At 43.6% G+C, this 12,613-nt stretch overlaps 1 protein-coding gene across 1 annotated transcript; it reads left to right on the plus strand.

Annotated features, from left to right (window-relative positions):
- Positions 1 to 402: 402 nt before the first annotated feature.
- LOC117740677 (ribonuclease inhibitor-like) lies at positions 403 to 6,010 on the plus strand (the record flags this gene model as incomplete). Its single annotated transcript, XM_034547208.1, has 4 exons — positions 403 to 554; positions 1,022 to 1,195; positions 2,551 to 2,671; positions 5,990 to 6,010. Coding segments are annotated over 4 exons (468 nt in total), but the record flags the coding sequence as incomplete, so codon positions are not given.
- Positions 6,011 to 12,613: the final 6,603 nt, after the last annotated feature.

Here is a 12,613-nt window from a genome sequence, read left to right on the forward strand (position 1 = left end):
CAGGGGGTCAAAGGGTCAGGCGCCAAAGGGTCAGAGGGCAAAGGGTCAGGGGTCAAAGGGTCAGGGGGGCAAAGGGTCAGGGGTCAAAAGGTCAGGGGGGAAAGGGTCAGGACATGACATCTATTCTTCTGTCCATCCGGGGAGAGGGATCCTCCTCTGTTGCTCTCCTGAAGGTTTCTTCCCTTTTTTCCCTGTTAAAGGTTATTTTTGGGGAGTTTTTCCTGATCCGATGTGAGGTCAAAGGTCAGGGATGTCGTATGTGTACAGATTGTAAAGCCCTCTGAGGGGAGTTTGTAATTTGTGATATTGGGCTGTACAAAATAAACTGAATTGAATTGAATTGAATATGATAAACTCTGTGTTGTTTTGTGTGTTTTCAGTCTGTCAGGCTGTCAGATCTCAGATGAAGGCTGTTCTTCTCTGGGATCAGCTCTGAAGTCAAACCCCTCCAGTCTGAGAGAACTGGATCTGAGTAGAAACCAGCTGCAGGATTCAGACTTGAAGCTGCTGAGTGGTTTTCTGGAGAGTCCACATTGTAGTCTGGAGACTCTGAGGTGGGTTCACTGTCTGCTGCTAGTGTAGCACCTTCATGTTTAATCAATAACTATCTGATTGGTCTACGTATTGAATGTCACTCAAAAGGACACAAAGAGTATTGATGAGTATATTAAATATACTATACAGAGACGTGAGGTTCATGGCTGGTGAGGCAGATTTACAAACATCATTCCGATAGAGGAGCTAAACCACCATTCAATCAGCAGCTTGGACATTGACTCCTGGTTGTTTTTCATGTTTCATATCTGCATTCTTTACACACACACACACACTCACACACACAAACACACACACACACACAGAGACACACACACACACACACACACACACAGAGACACACACTCACACACACACACAGAGACACACACACACACACACACACAGACACACAGACACACACACACACACAGACACACACACAAAGACAATATGATAAACTCTGTGTTGTTTTGTGTGTTTTCAGTCTGTCAGGCTGTCAGATCTCAGATGAAGGCTGTTCTTCTCTGGGATCAGCTCTGAAGTCAAACCCCTCCAGTCTGAGAGAACTGAATCTGAGTGTAAACAAGCTGCAGGATTCAGGAGTGAAGCTGCTGAGTGGTTTTCTGGAGAGTCCACATTGTAGTCTGGAGACTCTGAGGTGGGTTCACTGTCTGCTGCTAGTGTAGCACCTTCATGTTTAATCAATAACTATCTGATTGGTCTACGTATTGATCATCACGTGTTACATTTCCTGGTCATATGTTCCACTTCACATCAGCTGCCTCGTTGTCTGCATGTCATCCTCTACAATCATGAAATGTACAACTGGTCTGGATTCATGCTGCTGGTGGACTACTGAACAGGTCTACTGGGCACAGAGCCAGGGGGCCAAGGGTCAGGGGGCCAAAGGTTCAGGGGTCAAAGGGTCAGGGGGACAAAAGTTCAGGGGGGAAAGGGTCAGGGGGTCAAAGGGTCAGGGGGTCAAAGGGTTAGGGGTCAAAGGGTCAGGGTCAGGGGCCCAAAGGGTCAGGGGGTCAAAGAGTCAGGGGCCAAAGGGTCAGGGGGTCAAAGAGTCAGAGGGTCAGGGGTCAAAGGTTCTGAGGCCCAAAGGTTCAGGGGCTCCAAGGTTCAGGGGCCCAAAGGGTTAGGGGGGGAAAGGGTCAGTGGCCCAAAGGGTCAGGGCCAAGGGTCAGGGGTCAAAGAGTCAGAGGGTCAGGGGGCAAAGGGTAGGGGCCAAGAATCAGGGGGCCAAAGGGTTAGGGGGCCAAAGGGTCAGGGGGTCAAAGGGTCAGGGGCCCAAAGGGTCAGGGCCAAGGGTCAAAGGGTCAGGGGCCCAAAGGGTTAGGGGGCCAAAGGTTCAGGGGCCCAAAGGGTCAGGGGGGCAAAGGTTCAGGGGCCCAAAGGGTCAGGGGGGCAAAGGTTCAGGAGCCCAAAGGGTCAGAGGCCCAAAGGGTCAGAGGCCCAAAGGGTCCCCTGTGCTCTGTCTGCTGGACTTTTCCTCTGGTTGGCCACAATACACAGTGGTGTTTAAAGTACCCAAAACAATAGTAAAAGTAAAGACACCGTACTGGAAAAGGACTCCAGTCAAAGTGAAAGTCACCTATGAGAATACTACTGGAGTACAAGTCTTAAAGTATCTGATATTTACTGTACTTAAGTATCAAAAGTAATTTTCTGATATTAAATGTACTTAAGTATTGAAAGTAAATGCTGTTAATAAAAAGCAAAGGGTCAGAATTTTGAGAATTATGAAGATTATTCTTTTAAGTGCTGTGGCCACCATGACCAAGGACAACGAGTTGTTGAACATAATTGTGTTTATATGTTCAGCTTCTCAGGTAGAGGTGTGTTCATCTTCACAGCTTCACAGGCTTCTTACAGACAGGATTTTAACAACGTGTCTGTTTACAAAAGAAGATGAAACCAACATGAAAGACACTCATGTTGATGATGTAAATAATGATTCATTGTGTATTAATATGATAAACTCTGTGTTGTTTTGTGTGTTTTCAGTCTGTCAGGCTGTCAGATCTCAGATGAAGGCTGTTCTTCTCTGGGATCAGCTCTGAAGTCAAACCCCTCCAGTCTGAGAAAACTGAATCTGAGCTTCAACCACAAGCTGCAGGATTCAGGAGTGAAGCTGCTGAGTGGTTTTCTGGAGAGTCCACATTGTAGTCTGGAGACTCTGAGGTGGGTTCACTGTCTGCTGCTAGTGTAGCACCTTCATGTTTAATCAATAACTATCTGATTGGTCTACGTATTGATCATCACGTGTTACATTTCCTGGTCATATGTTCCACTTCACATCAGCTGCCTCGTTGTCTGCATGTCATCCTCTACAATCATGAAATGTACAACTGGTCTGGATTCATGCTGCTGGTGGACTACTGAACAGGGCTACTGGGCACAGAGCCAGGGGGCCATGGGTCAGGGGTCAAAGGGTTAGGGGGCCAAAGGGTCAGGGGGGCCAAGGGTCAGGGGGTCAAAGAGTCAGGGGCCAAAGGGTCAGGGGGTCAAAGAGTCAGGGGGTCAAAGGTTCAGGGGCCCAAATGTTCAGGGGCCCAAATGTTCAGGAGCCCAAAGGTTCAGGGGCCCAAATGTTCAGGGGCCCAAATGTTCAGGAGCCCAAAGGTTCAGGGGCCCAAAGGGTCAGGGGCCCAAAGGGTCCCCTGTGCTCTGTCTGCTGGACTTTTCCTCTGGTTGGCCACAATACACAGTGGTGTTTAAAGTACCCAAAACAATAGTAAAAGTAAAGACACCGTACTGGAAAAGGACTCCAGTCAAAGTGAAAGTCACCTATGAGAATACTACTGGAGTACAAGTCTTAAAGTATCTGATATTTACTGTACTTAAGTATCAAAAGTAATTTTCTGATATTAAATGTACTTAAGTATTGAAAGTAAATGCTGTTAATAAAAAGCAAAGGATCAGAATTTTGAGAATTATGAAGATTATTCTTTTAAGTGCTGTGGCCACCATGACCAAGGACAACGAGTTGTTGAACATAATTGTGTTTATATGTTCAGCTTCACAGGTAGAGGTGTGTTCATCTTCACAGCTTCACAGGCTTCTTACAGACAGGATTTTAACAACATGTCTGTTTACAAAAGAAGAAGAAACCAACATGAAAGACACTCATGTTGATGATGTAAATAATGATTCATTGTGTATTAATATGATAAACTCTGTGTTGTTTTGTGTGTTTTCAGTCTGTCAGGCTGTCAGATCTCAGATGAAGGCTGTTCTTCTCTGGGATCAGCTCTGAAGTCAAACCCCTCCAGTCTGAGAGAACTGAATCTGAGTTACAACCGGCTGCAGGATTCAGGAGTGAAGCTGCTGAGTGGTTTTCTGGAGAGTCCACATTGTAGTCTGGAGACTCTGAGGTGGGTTCACTGTCTGCTGCTAGTGTAGCACCTTCATGTTTAATCAATAACTATCTGATTGGTCTACGTATTGATCATCACGTGTTACATTTCCTGGTCATATGTTCCACTTCACATCAGCTGCCTCGTTGTCTGCATGTCATCCTCTACAATCATGAAATGTACAACTGGTCTGGATTCATGCTGCTGGTGGACTACTGAACAGGGCTACTGGGCACAGAGCCAGGGGGCCAAGGGTCAGGGGGCCAAAGGTTCAGGGGTCAAAGGGTCAGGGGGCCAAAAGTTCAGGGGGGAAAGGGTCAGGGGGTCAAAGGGTCAGGGGGTCAAAGGGTTAGGGGGTCAAAGGGTCAGGGGGTCAAAGGGTTAGGGGTCAAAGGGTCAGGGTCAGGGGCCCAAAGGGTCAGGGGGTCAAAGAGTCAGGGGCCAAAGGGTCAGGGGGTCAAAGAGTCAGAGGGTCAGGGGTCAAAGGTTCAGGGGCCCAAAGGTTCTGAGGCCCAAAGGTTCAGGGGCTCCAAGGTTCAGGGGCCCAAAGGGTTAGGGGGGGAAAGGGTCAGGGGCCCAAAGGGTCAGGGCCAAGGGTCAGGGGTCAAAGAGTCAGAGGGTCAGGGGGCAAAGGGTAGGGGCCAAGAATCAGGGGGCCAAAGGGTTAGGGGGCCAAAGGGTCAGGGGGTCAAAGGGTCAGGGCCAAGGGTCAGGGGGTCAAAGGGTTAGGGGGTCAGGGGGTCAAAGGGTCAGGGGTCAACGAGTCAGGGGGCAAAGGGTCAGGGGGTCAAAGGGTCAGGGCCAAGGGTCAGGGGGTCAAAGGGTTAGGGGGCCAAGGGTCAGGGGGTCAAAGGGTCAGGGGTCAACGAGTCAGGGGGCAAAGGGTCAGGGGGTCAAAGGGTAGGGGTCAGGGGGGAAAGGGTCAGGGGGGCAAAGGTTCAAAGGGTCAAGAAGCCAAAGGGTCGGGGGTCAGGGGGTCAAAGGGTCAGGCGCCAAAGGGTCAGAGGGCAAAGGGTCAGGGGTCAAAGGGTCAGGGGGGCAAAGGGTCAGGGGGGCAAAGGGTCAGGGGTCAAAAGGTCAGGGGGGAAAGGGTCAGGACATGACATCTATTCTTCTGTCCATCCGGGGAGAGGGATCCTCCTCTGTTGCTCTCCTGAAGGTTTCTTCCCTTTTTTCCCTGTTAAAGGTTATTTTTGGGGAGTTTTTCCTGATCCGATGTGAGGTCAAAGGTCAGGGATGTCGTATGTGTACAGATTGTAAAGCCCTCTGAGGGGAGTTTGTAATTTGTGATATTGGGCTGTACAAAATAAACTGAATTGAATTGAATTGAATATGATAAACTCTGTGTTGTTTTGTGTGTTTTCAGTCTGTCAGGCTGTCAGATCTCAGATGAAGGCTGTTCTTCTCTGGGATCAGCTCTGAAGTCAAACCCCTCCAGTCTGAGAAAACTGGATCTGAGTAGAAACCAGCTGCAGGATTCAGGAGTGAAGCTGCTGAGTGGTTTTCTGGAGAGTCCACATTGTAGTCTGGAGACTCTGAGGTGGGTTCACTGTCTGCTGCTAGTGTAGCACCTTCATGTTTAATCAATAACTATCTGATTGGTCTACGTATTGAATGTCACTCAAAAGGACACAAAGAGTATTGATGAGTATATTAAATATACTATACAGAGACGTGAGGTTCATGGCTGGTGAGGCAGATTTACAAACATCATTCCGATAGAGGAGCTAAACCACCATTCAATCAGCAGCTTGGACATTGACTCCTGGTTGTTTTTCATGTTTCATATCTGCATTCTTTACACACACACACACACACACACTCACGCACACACACAGACACACACAGTACATTTTTTATTCCACCGTGAGCGTGAGGGATTGCGCAATCTGAGGTGAAGCACAGCTTGTCGCTGCCTCTCCTCTCGGTTTGAACATTACATGCTCACCTTTTGTGATTTTGATTATGAAATGCTTGAAAAGATTGGAATCATACAGAAATTACATTTACAGCACAGATTAGTAGAGAAATATCAATATTGATTTGATTTGATCATTATTATTTCTTTGTACTTTTCATGATGTCAGGTGAGGCTCAGCCTCCTCTAACCGCACGTACCTGATACTATACTTGATGAATATTATGAATCAATTTAATCACACATAAAGAACCACACTTTTATTCATTTTGAATACTATAACTGTTAATTCAATATTATAATAATGTTGATACTATTTGTTTCATATTTCTGATCTGCTCTGAAGACTCTGGATCAATACTGATCAATACATTGTGTAACAGATGTCTAAAAGTTACAGATTGTTTCTGTCTTCTTTTCTTCTTCTTAGTGACATGATTTTAACAACATGTCTGTTTACAAAAGAAGATGAAAACAAAATGAAAGACACTCATGTTGATGATGTAAATAATGATTCATTGTGTATTAATATGATAAACTCTGTGTTGTTTTGTGTGTTTTCAGTCTGTCACACTGTCAGATCTCAGATGAAGGCTGTTCTTCTCTGGGATCAGCTCTGAAGTCAAACCCCTCCAGTCTGAGAAAACTGGATCTGAGTGGAAACCAGCTGCAGGATTCAGGAGTGAAGCTGCTGAGTGGTTTTCTGGAGAGTCCACATTGTAGTCTGGAGACTCTGAGGTGGGTTCACTGTCTGCTGCTAGTGTAGCACCTTCATGTTTAATCAATAACTATCTGATTGGTCTACGTATTGAATGTCACTCAAAAGGACACAAAGAGTATTGATGAGTATATTAAATATACTATACAGAGACGTGAGGTTCATGGCTGGTGAGGCAGATTTACAAACATCATTCCGATAGAGGAGCTAAACCACCATTCAATCAGCAGCTTGGACATTGACTCCTGGTTGTTTTTCATGTTTCATATCTGCAGTCATTACACACACACACACACACACACAGACACACACACACACAGACACACACACACAGACACACAGACACACACAAGACACACACACAGAGACACACACACACACAGACACACAGAGACACACACACCCACACAGAGACACACACACACACACAGAGACACACACACAGAGACACACACACAGACACACACACAGAGACACACACACACACACACAAAGACAATATGATAAACTCTGTGTTGTTTTGTGTGTTTTCAGTCTGTCAGACTGTCAGATCTCAGATGAAGGCTGTTCTTCTCTGGGATCAGCTCTGAAGTCAAACCCCTCCAGTCTGAGAAAACTGGATCTGAGTGGAAACCAGCTGCAGGATTCAGGAGTGAAGCTGCTGAGTGGTTTTCTGGAGAGTCCACATTGTAGTCTGAAGACTCTGAGGTCAGTAGAGGGTTTGTGTCCATGTGTTGTTGTTGTTCATGTCTACAGGAAGTGAAGCTGGATCACAGCTGACAGCATCACGAGAGGTTTAGAGACAGTGGTCCTCATTCATCAAACGGCGCCTCGCCACGTTGCCGCTTGTCTTGGACTTTGTTTGCCGGCTTAGGGGGGGGGGGGGGGGGGGGGGGGGGGTTCATTTGTCATTAACTTTCTTTTGGGGGACATTAAGAGACTTCGGTACTGTTGGGATCCGGGGATGGAATTATGCTTTGGGAGGGGTTAATTGTTGGTGATGCGTGTTCGTTCTGTGTTTGCAGCGTATGACGCATTGATTTTGATTTAATAATAACATTTGGTGCTCGCAATTTGATTTATTCTATGATTATTTCACATTTGCCGTTCATGGTGGTTTTCCATCATATTAAGTAGGGACACAACACTCACTATCAGATCCGCTCATTCCCTTAAAATAGCGTTGTACTTTTACCCGTAGGTTTTATTGGGAGGGATAATTGTTACAATGTGACCCTAAGTACAATAGATGTCATGTGACCATAAGTACAATAGATGTCATGTGACCAGAAGTACAATAGATGTCATGTGACCAGAAGTACAATAGATGTCACATGACCAGAAGTACAATAGATGTCACGTGACCAGAAGTACAATAGATGTCATGTGACCAGAAGTACAATAGATGTCATGTGACCAGAAGTACAATAGATGTCATGTGACCAGAAGTACAATAGATGTCACATGACCAGAAGTACAATAGATGTCACATGACCAGAAGTACAATAGTACAATAGATGTCATGTGACCAGAAGTAAAATAGATGTCACGTGACCAGAAGTAAAATAGATGTCACGTGACCAGAAGTAAAATAGATGTCACGTGACCAGAAGTAAAATAGATGTCACGTGACCAAAAGTAAAATAGATGTCACGTGACCGGAAGTAAAATAGATGTCATGTGACCAGAAGTACAATAGATGTCATGTGACCAGAAGTCAAATAGATGTCATGTGACCAGAAGTACAATAGATGTCACGTGACCAGAAGTCAAATAGATGTCATGTGACCAGAAGTACAATAGATGTCACGTGACCAGAAGTACAATAGATGTCATGTGACCAGAAGTAGAATAGATGTCACGTGACCAGAAGTACAATAGATGTCATGTGACCAGAAGTACAATAGTTGTCATGTGACCAGAAGTACAATAGATGTCATGTGACCAGAAGTACAATAGATGTCATGTGACCAGAAGTACAATAGATGTCACGTGACCAGAAGTACAATAGATGTCATGTGACCAGAAGTAAACAGAAGTACAATAGATGTCACGTGACCAGAAGTACAATAGATGTCATGTGACCAAAAGTACAATAGATGTCACGTGACCAGAAGTACAATATATGTCACGTGACCAGAAGTACAATAGATGTCACGCTACCAGAAGTACAATAGATGTCACGTGAGAAGTACAATAGATGTCACATGACCAGAAGTACAATAGATGTCATGTGTTACAGAGTTACAACACATTCAATGCATATCACATATAGGGTTGCAAAGGGGCGGAAAGTTTCCACAGAAATTTTGGCTTGGGAATTTTTGGAATAAAAAAAAAAAAAAATGTGCCTATTTTTTTTTTTTTTGCAAAAACATATAACAGGGAACTTAAATGTAGTTGAGAACAAGACTATGCACGCCGAGCTCAGCTGGACCCTGAATGCAGCTGGTTGGGAACATTGTCTGACATAAACAGAAACATAAAACGTTCTGTTGTTTTTGAACGTCTTTGTCATCAGTGTCTGAACGTTTCAGCCCTTTGTCTGGCAAGTGTGAGAGCTCCGAGTGGCGTAGAGGCCAAGAGCGGTATTGCAGACAGATAGAGATTTAAATTATAGCATATAACATATTGAAAAAAATAACTGAACTAGTTATTTTTTTGGAGCTGTGAACTTAGTTCAACATTTTGAATTATGAACTATGAACTGAACTAGTTCATTTTAAAATGTGTGAACTATGAACTGAACTAGTTCATGTAGAAAGTGAACTTTCCCAACACTGTTTGTCATTAGCATATTGATTACTTGGTAAACTGAAGCCATGTTCATTTTAATACCAAGTTTATTTGTATACAGTAGACTAACTTTACAGCAGTGAGGAGGACGTTGATGAGGTCCAGGAAGAAAGCATTTAGACCTGAAAGGATTCAGGGAAAAACACCCCAAAAACAATGTGGGTTGGGGGGTGGCGATCATAGGGAATACACCTTTTTTATTCAACATTCATGTTTTTGGCAACCAGGACCCACAGAACCTGTGAGAGTCTGGGGAAGGGACCCAGGTCCATCTGGTCTCTGTACTAATATGAGGCCTCATAGGGAACACCTCCAGCTGTGGTTTCTCTTCAACGTCAGGACGTCAGTGACGAAGCAGGAGCATCTCAAACACCGATTGGTTTTAAAGACGTTCCCAGGGGATGTGAGCTACTTGTTGTTTTCTTCTTTCGCGGCCTTAATACAAAAATGGATACCGGGGTGTAATGCATGCATTTCTTTATTATTAACAAGCGTCACGTCCAGTTCTACTCCTGTTGATGTCCATTCACATCGGGTCCTTTCATTCCTCCTTTGCGTTGACTCTGGATGAAGTCCTGTGTGAACGCAGCAGAACAGGGTTGAATCCATCTGTACAGAGAGCAGTGAACGCCTCTCTGGTTCTGCAGTCGTGATGCGTTCAGGACCCTCAGCAAAGACTCAGCCTGGATGACCCAAAGGGGCTGCAGGTGTGTGAGCTTGGAGCTCAGTGGAGGTTAACATGAGAGCTGAGAGGAAGCTGCACAGCCTGGAGGCCCTGCTGCTCTTCCTCCTGGTGTGCTGATGAAGGGAGTCTCTGGAGACACTGATCCATCTCTCCTGTTGTCTTCTTCTTCTCTCCTCAGATTGGAATGATCAGCTGAGTGCTGATGATCCAGAGCATCTGGAGACTGGGACTGCTCCACCACCTCCACCTGGATTGGATTTAGTCGACCACACAGCAGAAGACTTTTAAAAGACCAGAAGAAGAAGATGTCCAAGACACAACAACATGTGTACTAATCAAACAAACACCAGTCAGTGTCCATTTTATTTTGAAGGTCATCTCCGGAAGTCCCTGTTTTAACATCGGTGAATTGAAGCCGACTAACCTGCACGGCTCTGTGCACGAGCCTGGAGTGTGTGTCACCTTTATGATCCAACACGCATGTTTTTATTTTCTGCAGAAATATTAATCCAATATTCATTTACAATGCCGTTTATAAAGCTCATTATAATATCATATTTGAGCAATTGTGAGAAAAATTAAAAGAGATTCAAATAAACACTTTTTTAATGAATAATTCTCAAATAATTCTAAATCCTAATGGAAATATTATACTTTTTTATTTGTAATAATTATAATTTATATATTATATTATTAGATATATTATTAATTTATATGAATTAATTGATTAATTATAAGAAGAAAATAAAATCCAGACAGCGATGTGGAGGTTATGATCTTAAAATGAATGAATTATAACATTTTAACCTGACTGCACTGCACAAAGTTATACTTTAAACTCTAAAATGTTATAGGTTAAATCCATTAAAAGTAGTATATCATCATCATTTGTTATGATCAGATGATGAAATGGAAGAAGAGCTGTTGTTATTCTGGAGCTTCAAATACAAATTACACATCAAATACTCTGTTAGTTAATGATGATGATAATACTAATACTGTATAATTAGTAAATCATTCAGTCTGTGTTCACCTGCTGAAGTTATTTAAATTTGATCTTCATTTAAGGAATTTAATCAGTTTAAATGTTTCATTCATTTCTTTTATTTAATTGGGGAATCAGCAGCTGGTTGGTGAACGTGTGAGTGCAGAAGGGAATTCTGGGTGTGATGAACGAGTGAAAACACATTCATTATCATTGACTTTTTACTTTTGTTCTGTGCAGATATTCATGTTCCCCAGAGGATGAACCCCACTACTGTTGGTCATCCTTTGTCTTTTCCTTTACTGCTACCATGACGTTCACTTTTTAGGTCTCCATCGAAATATCTCAACAAATATTGGATAAATTGTATTCAAAGTTTTGTCCCGAAATTCACGTTCCCCAGAGGATGAACCCCACTAATGTTGGTCATCCTTTGTCTTTTCCTTTACTGCTACCATTATGTTAACTATGTAGGTCTCCATCGAAATATCTTTACAAATAATGCATGAATTGTCATAAAGTTTTGTCTCGAAATTCACGTTCCCCAGAGGATGAACCCCACTAATGTTGGTCATCCTTTGTCTTTTCCTTTACTGCTACCATTATGTTAACTATGTAGGTCTCCATCGAAATATCTTTACAAATAATGCATGAATTGTCATAAAGTTTTGTCTCGAAATGCACGTTCCCCAGAGGATGAACCCCACTAATGTTGGTCATCCTTTGTCTTTTCCTTTACTGCTACCATTATGTTAACTATGTAGGTCTCCATCGAAATATCTTTACAAATAATGCATGAATTGTCATAAAGTTTTGTCTCGAAATGCACGTTCCCCAGAGGATGAACCCCACTAATGTTAGTGATCCTCTTACTTTTCCTATAGTGCTACCATGACGTTAACGTTTTGGATATCAAAATATCTAAACAAGTATTGGTTGTGTCGCCATAAAGTTTTGTACAGACATTCATGTTCCCCAGAGGATGAATCCCAATGATGGTAATCGTTTGTTCTTTCCTTTAGTGCTACCATTATGTTAACATTGTATCTCTATCAAAATGTGCAAGACATTTTGGATGAATTGTCATGTTTTGTCCAGATATTCATGTTCCCCAGAGGATGAATTCCACTAATGCTGGTGATCCTCTGACTTTTCCTTTCCATGATGTCAAATGTTTACGCCAAAATTGAACTATTTCAATAAAGTTCCTCAGAGGATTAATTCCAATAATTTTGGAGATCCACAAGCATCGACTGCAGGTCAAAGGTTTCATGTTCTGCATGTTGGCATATCATTTTGTACCGATTTTCATGTTCCCCAGATGATGTCTTTATGCTGATTTTGGCGCTCTTCAGACTTTTCCTTTTGGGCCGGAATGACTGTGTGTGTCACACGGCCATGACAACAAAGGGGGATACACACAAGTAGTAGCTAACAGAGTGTTTTATTTAACCTAGGTAGCATAAACATAACTTAGGTAGAATAACCAGTGGTGGAGGTGAGTGCATGCGTGGGAAGTGTGATATGTTGTGTAGTGTCGGGTCAAACCAGACTCCCCTACAGACAGCCAAACGGGGTCTCGGGACGGCGAGCGAGAGCTCCTGAGACC

This window comes from Cyclopterus lumpus, chromosome 12 (genome assembly GCF_009769545.1).
Source record: "Cyclopterus lumpus isolate fCycLum1 chromosome 12, fCycLum1.pri, whole genome shotgun sequence".
In the NCBI taxonomy this organism is placed as follows: Eukaryota; Metazoa; Chordata; class Actinopteri; order Perciformes; family Cyclopteridae; genus Cyclopterus; species Cyclopterus lumpus.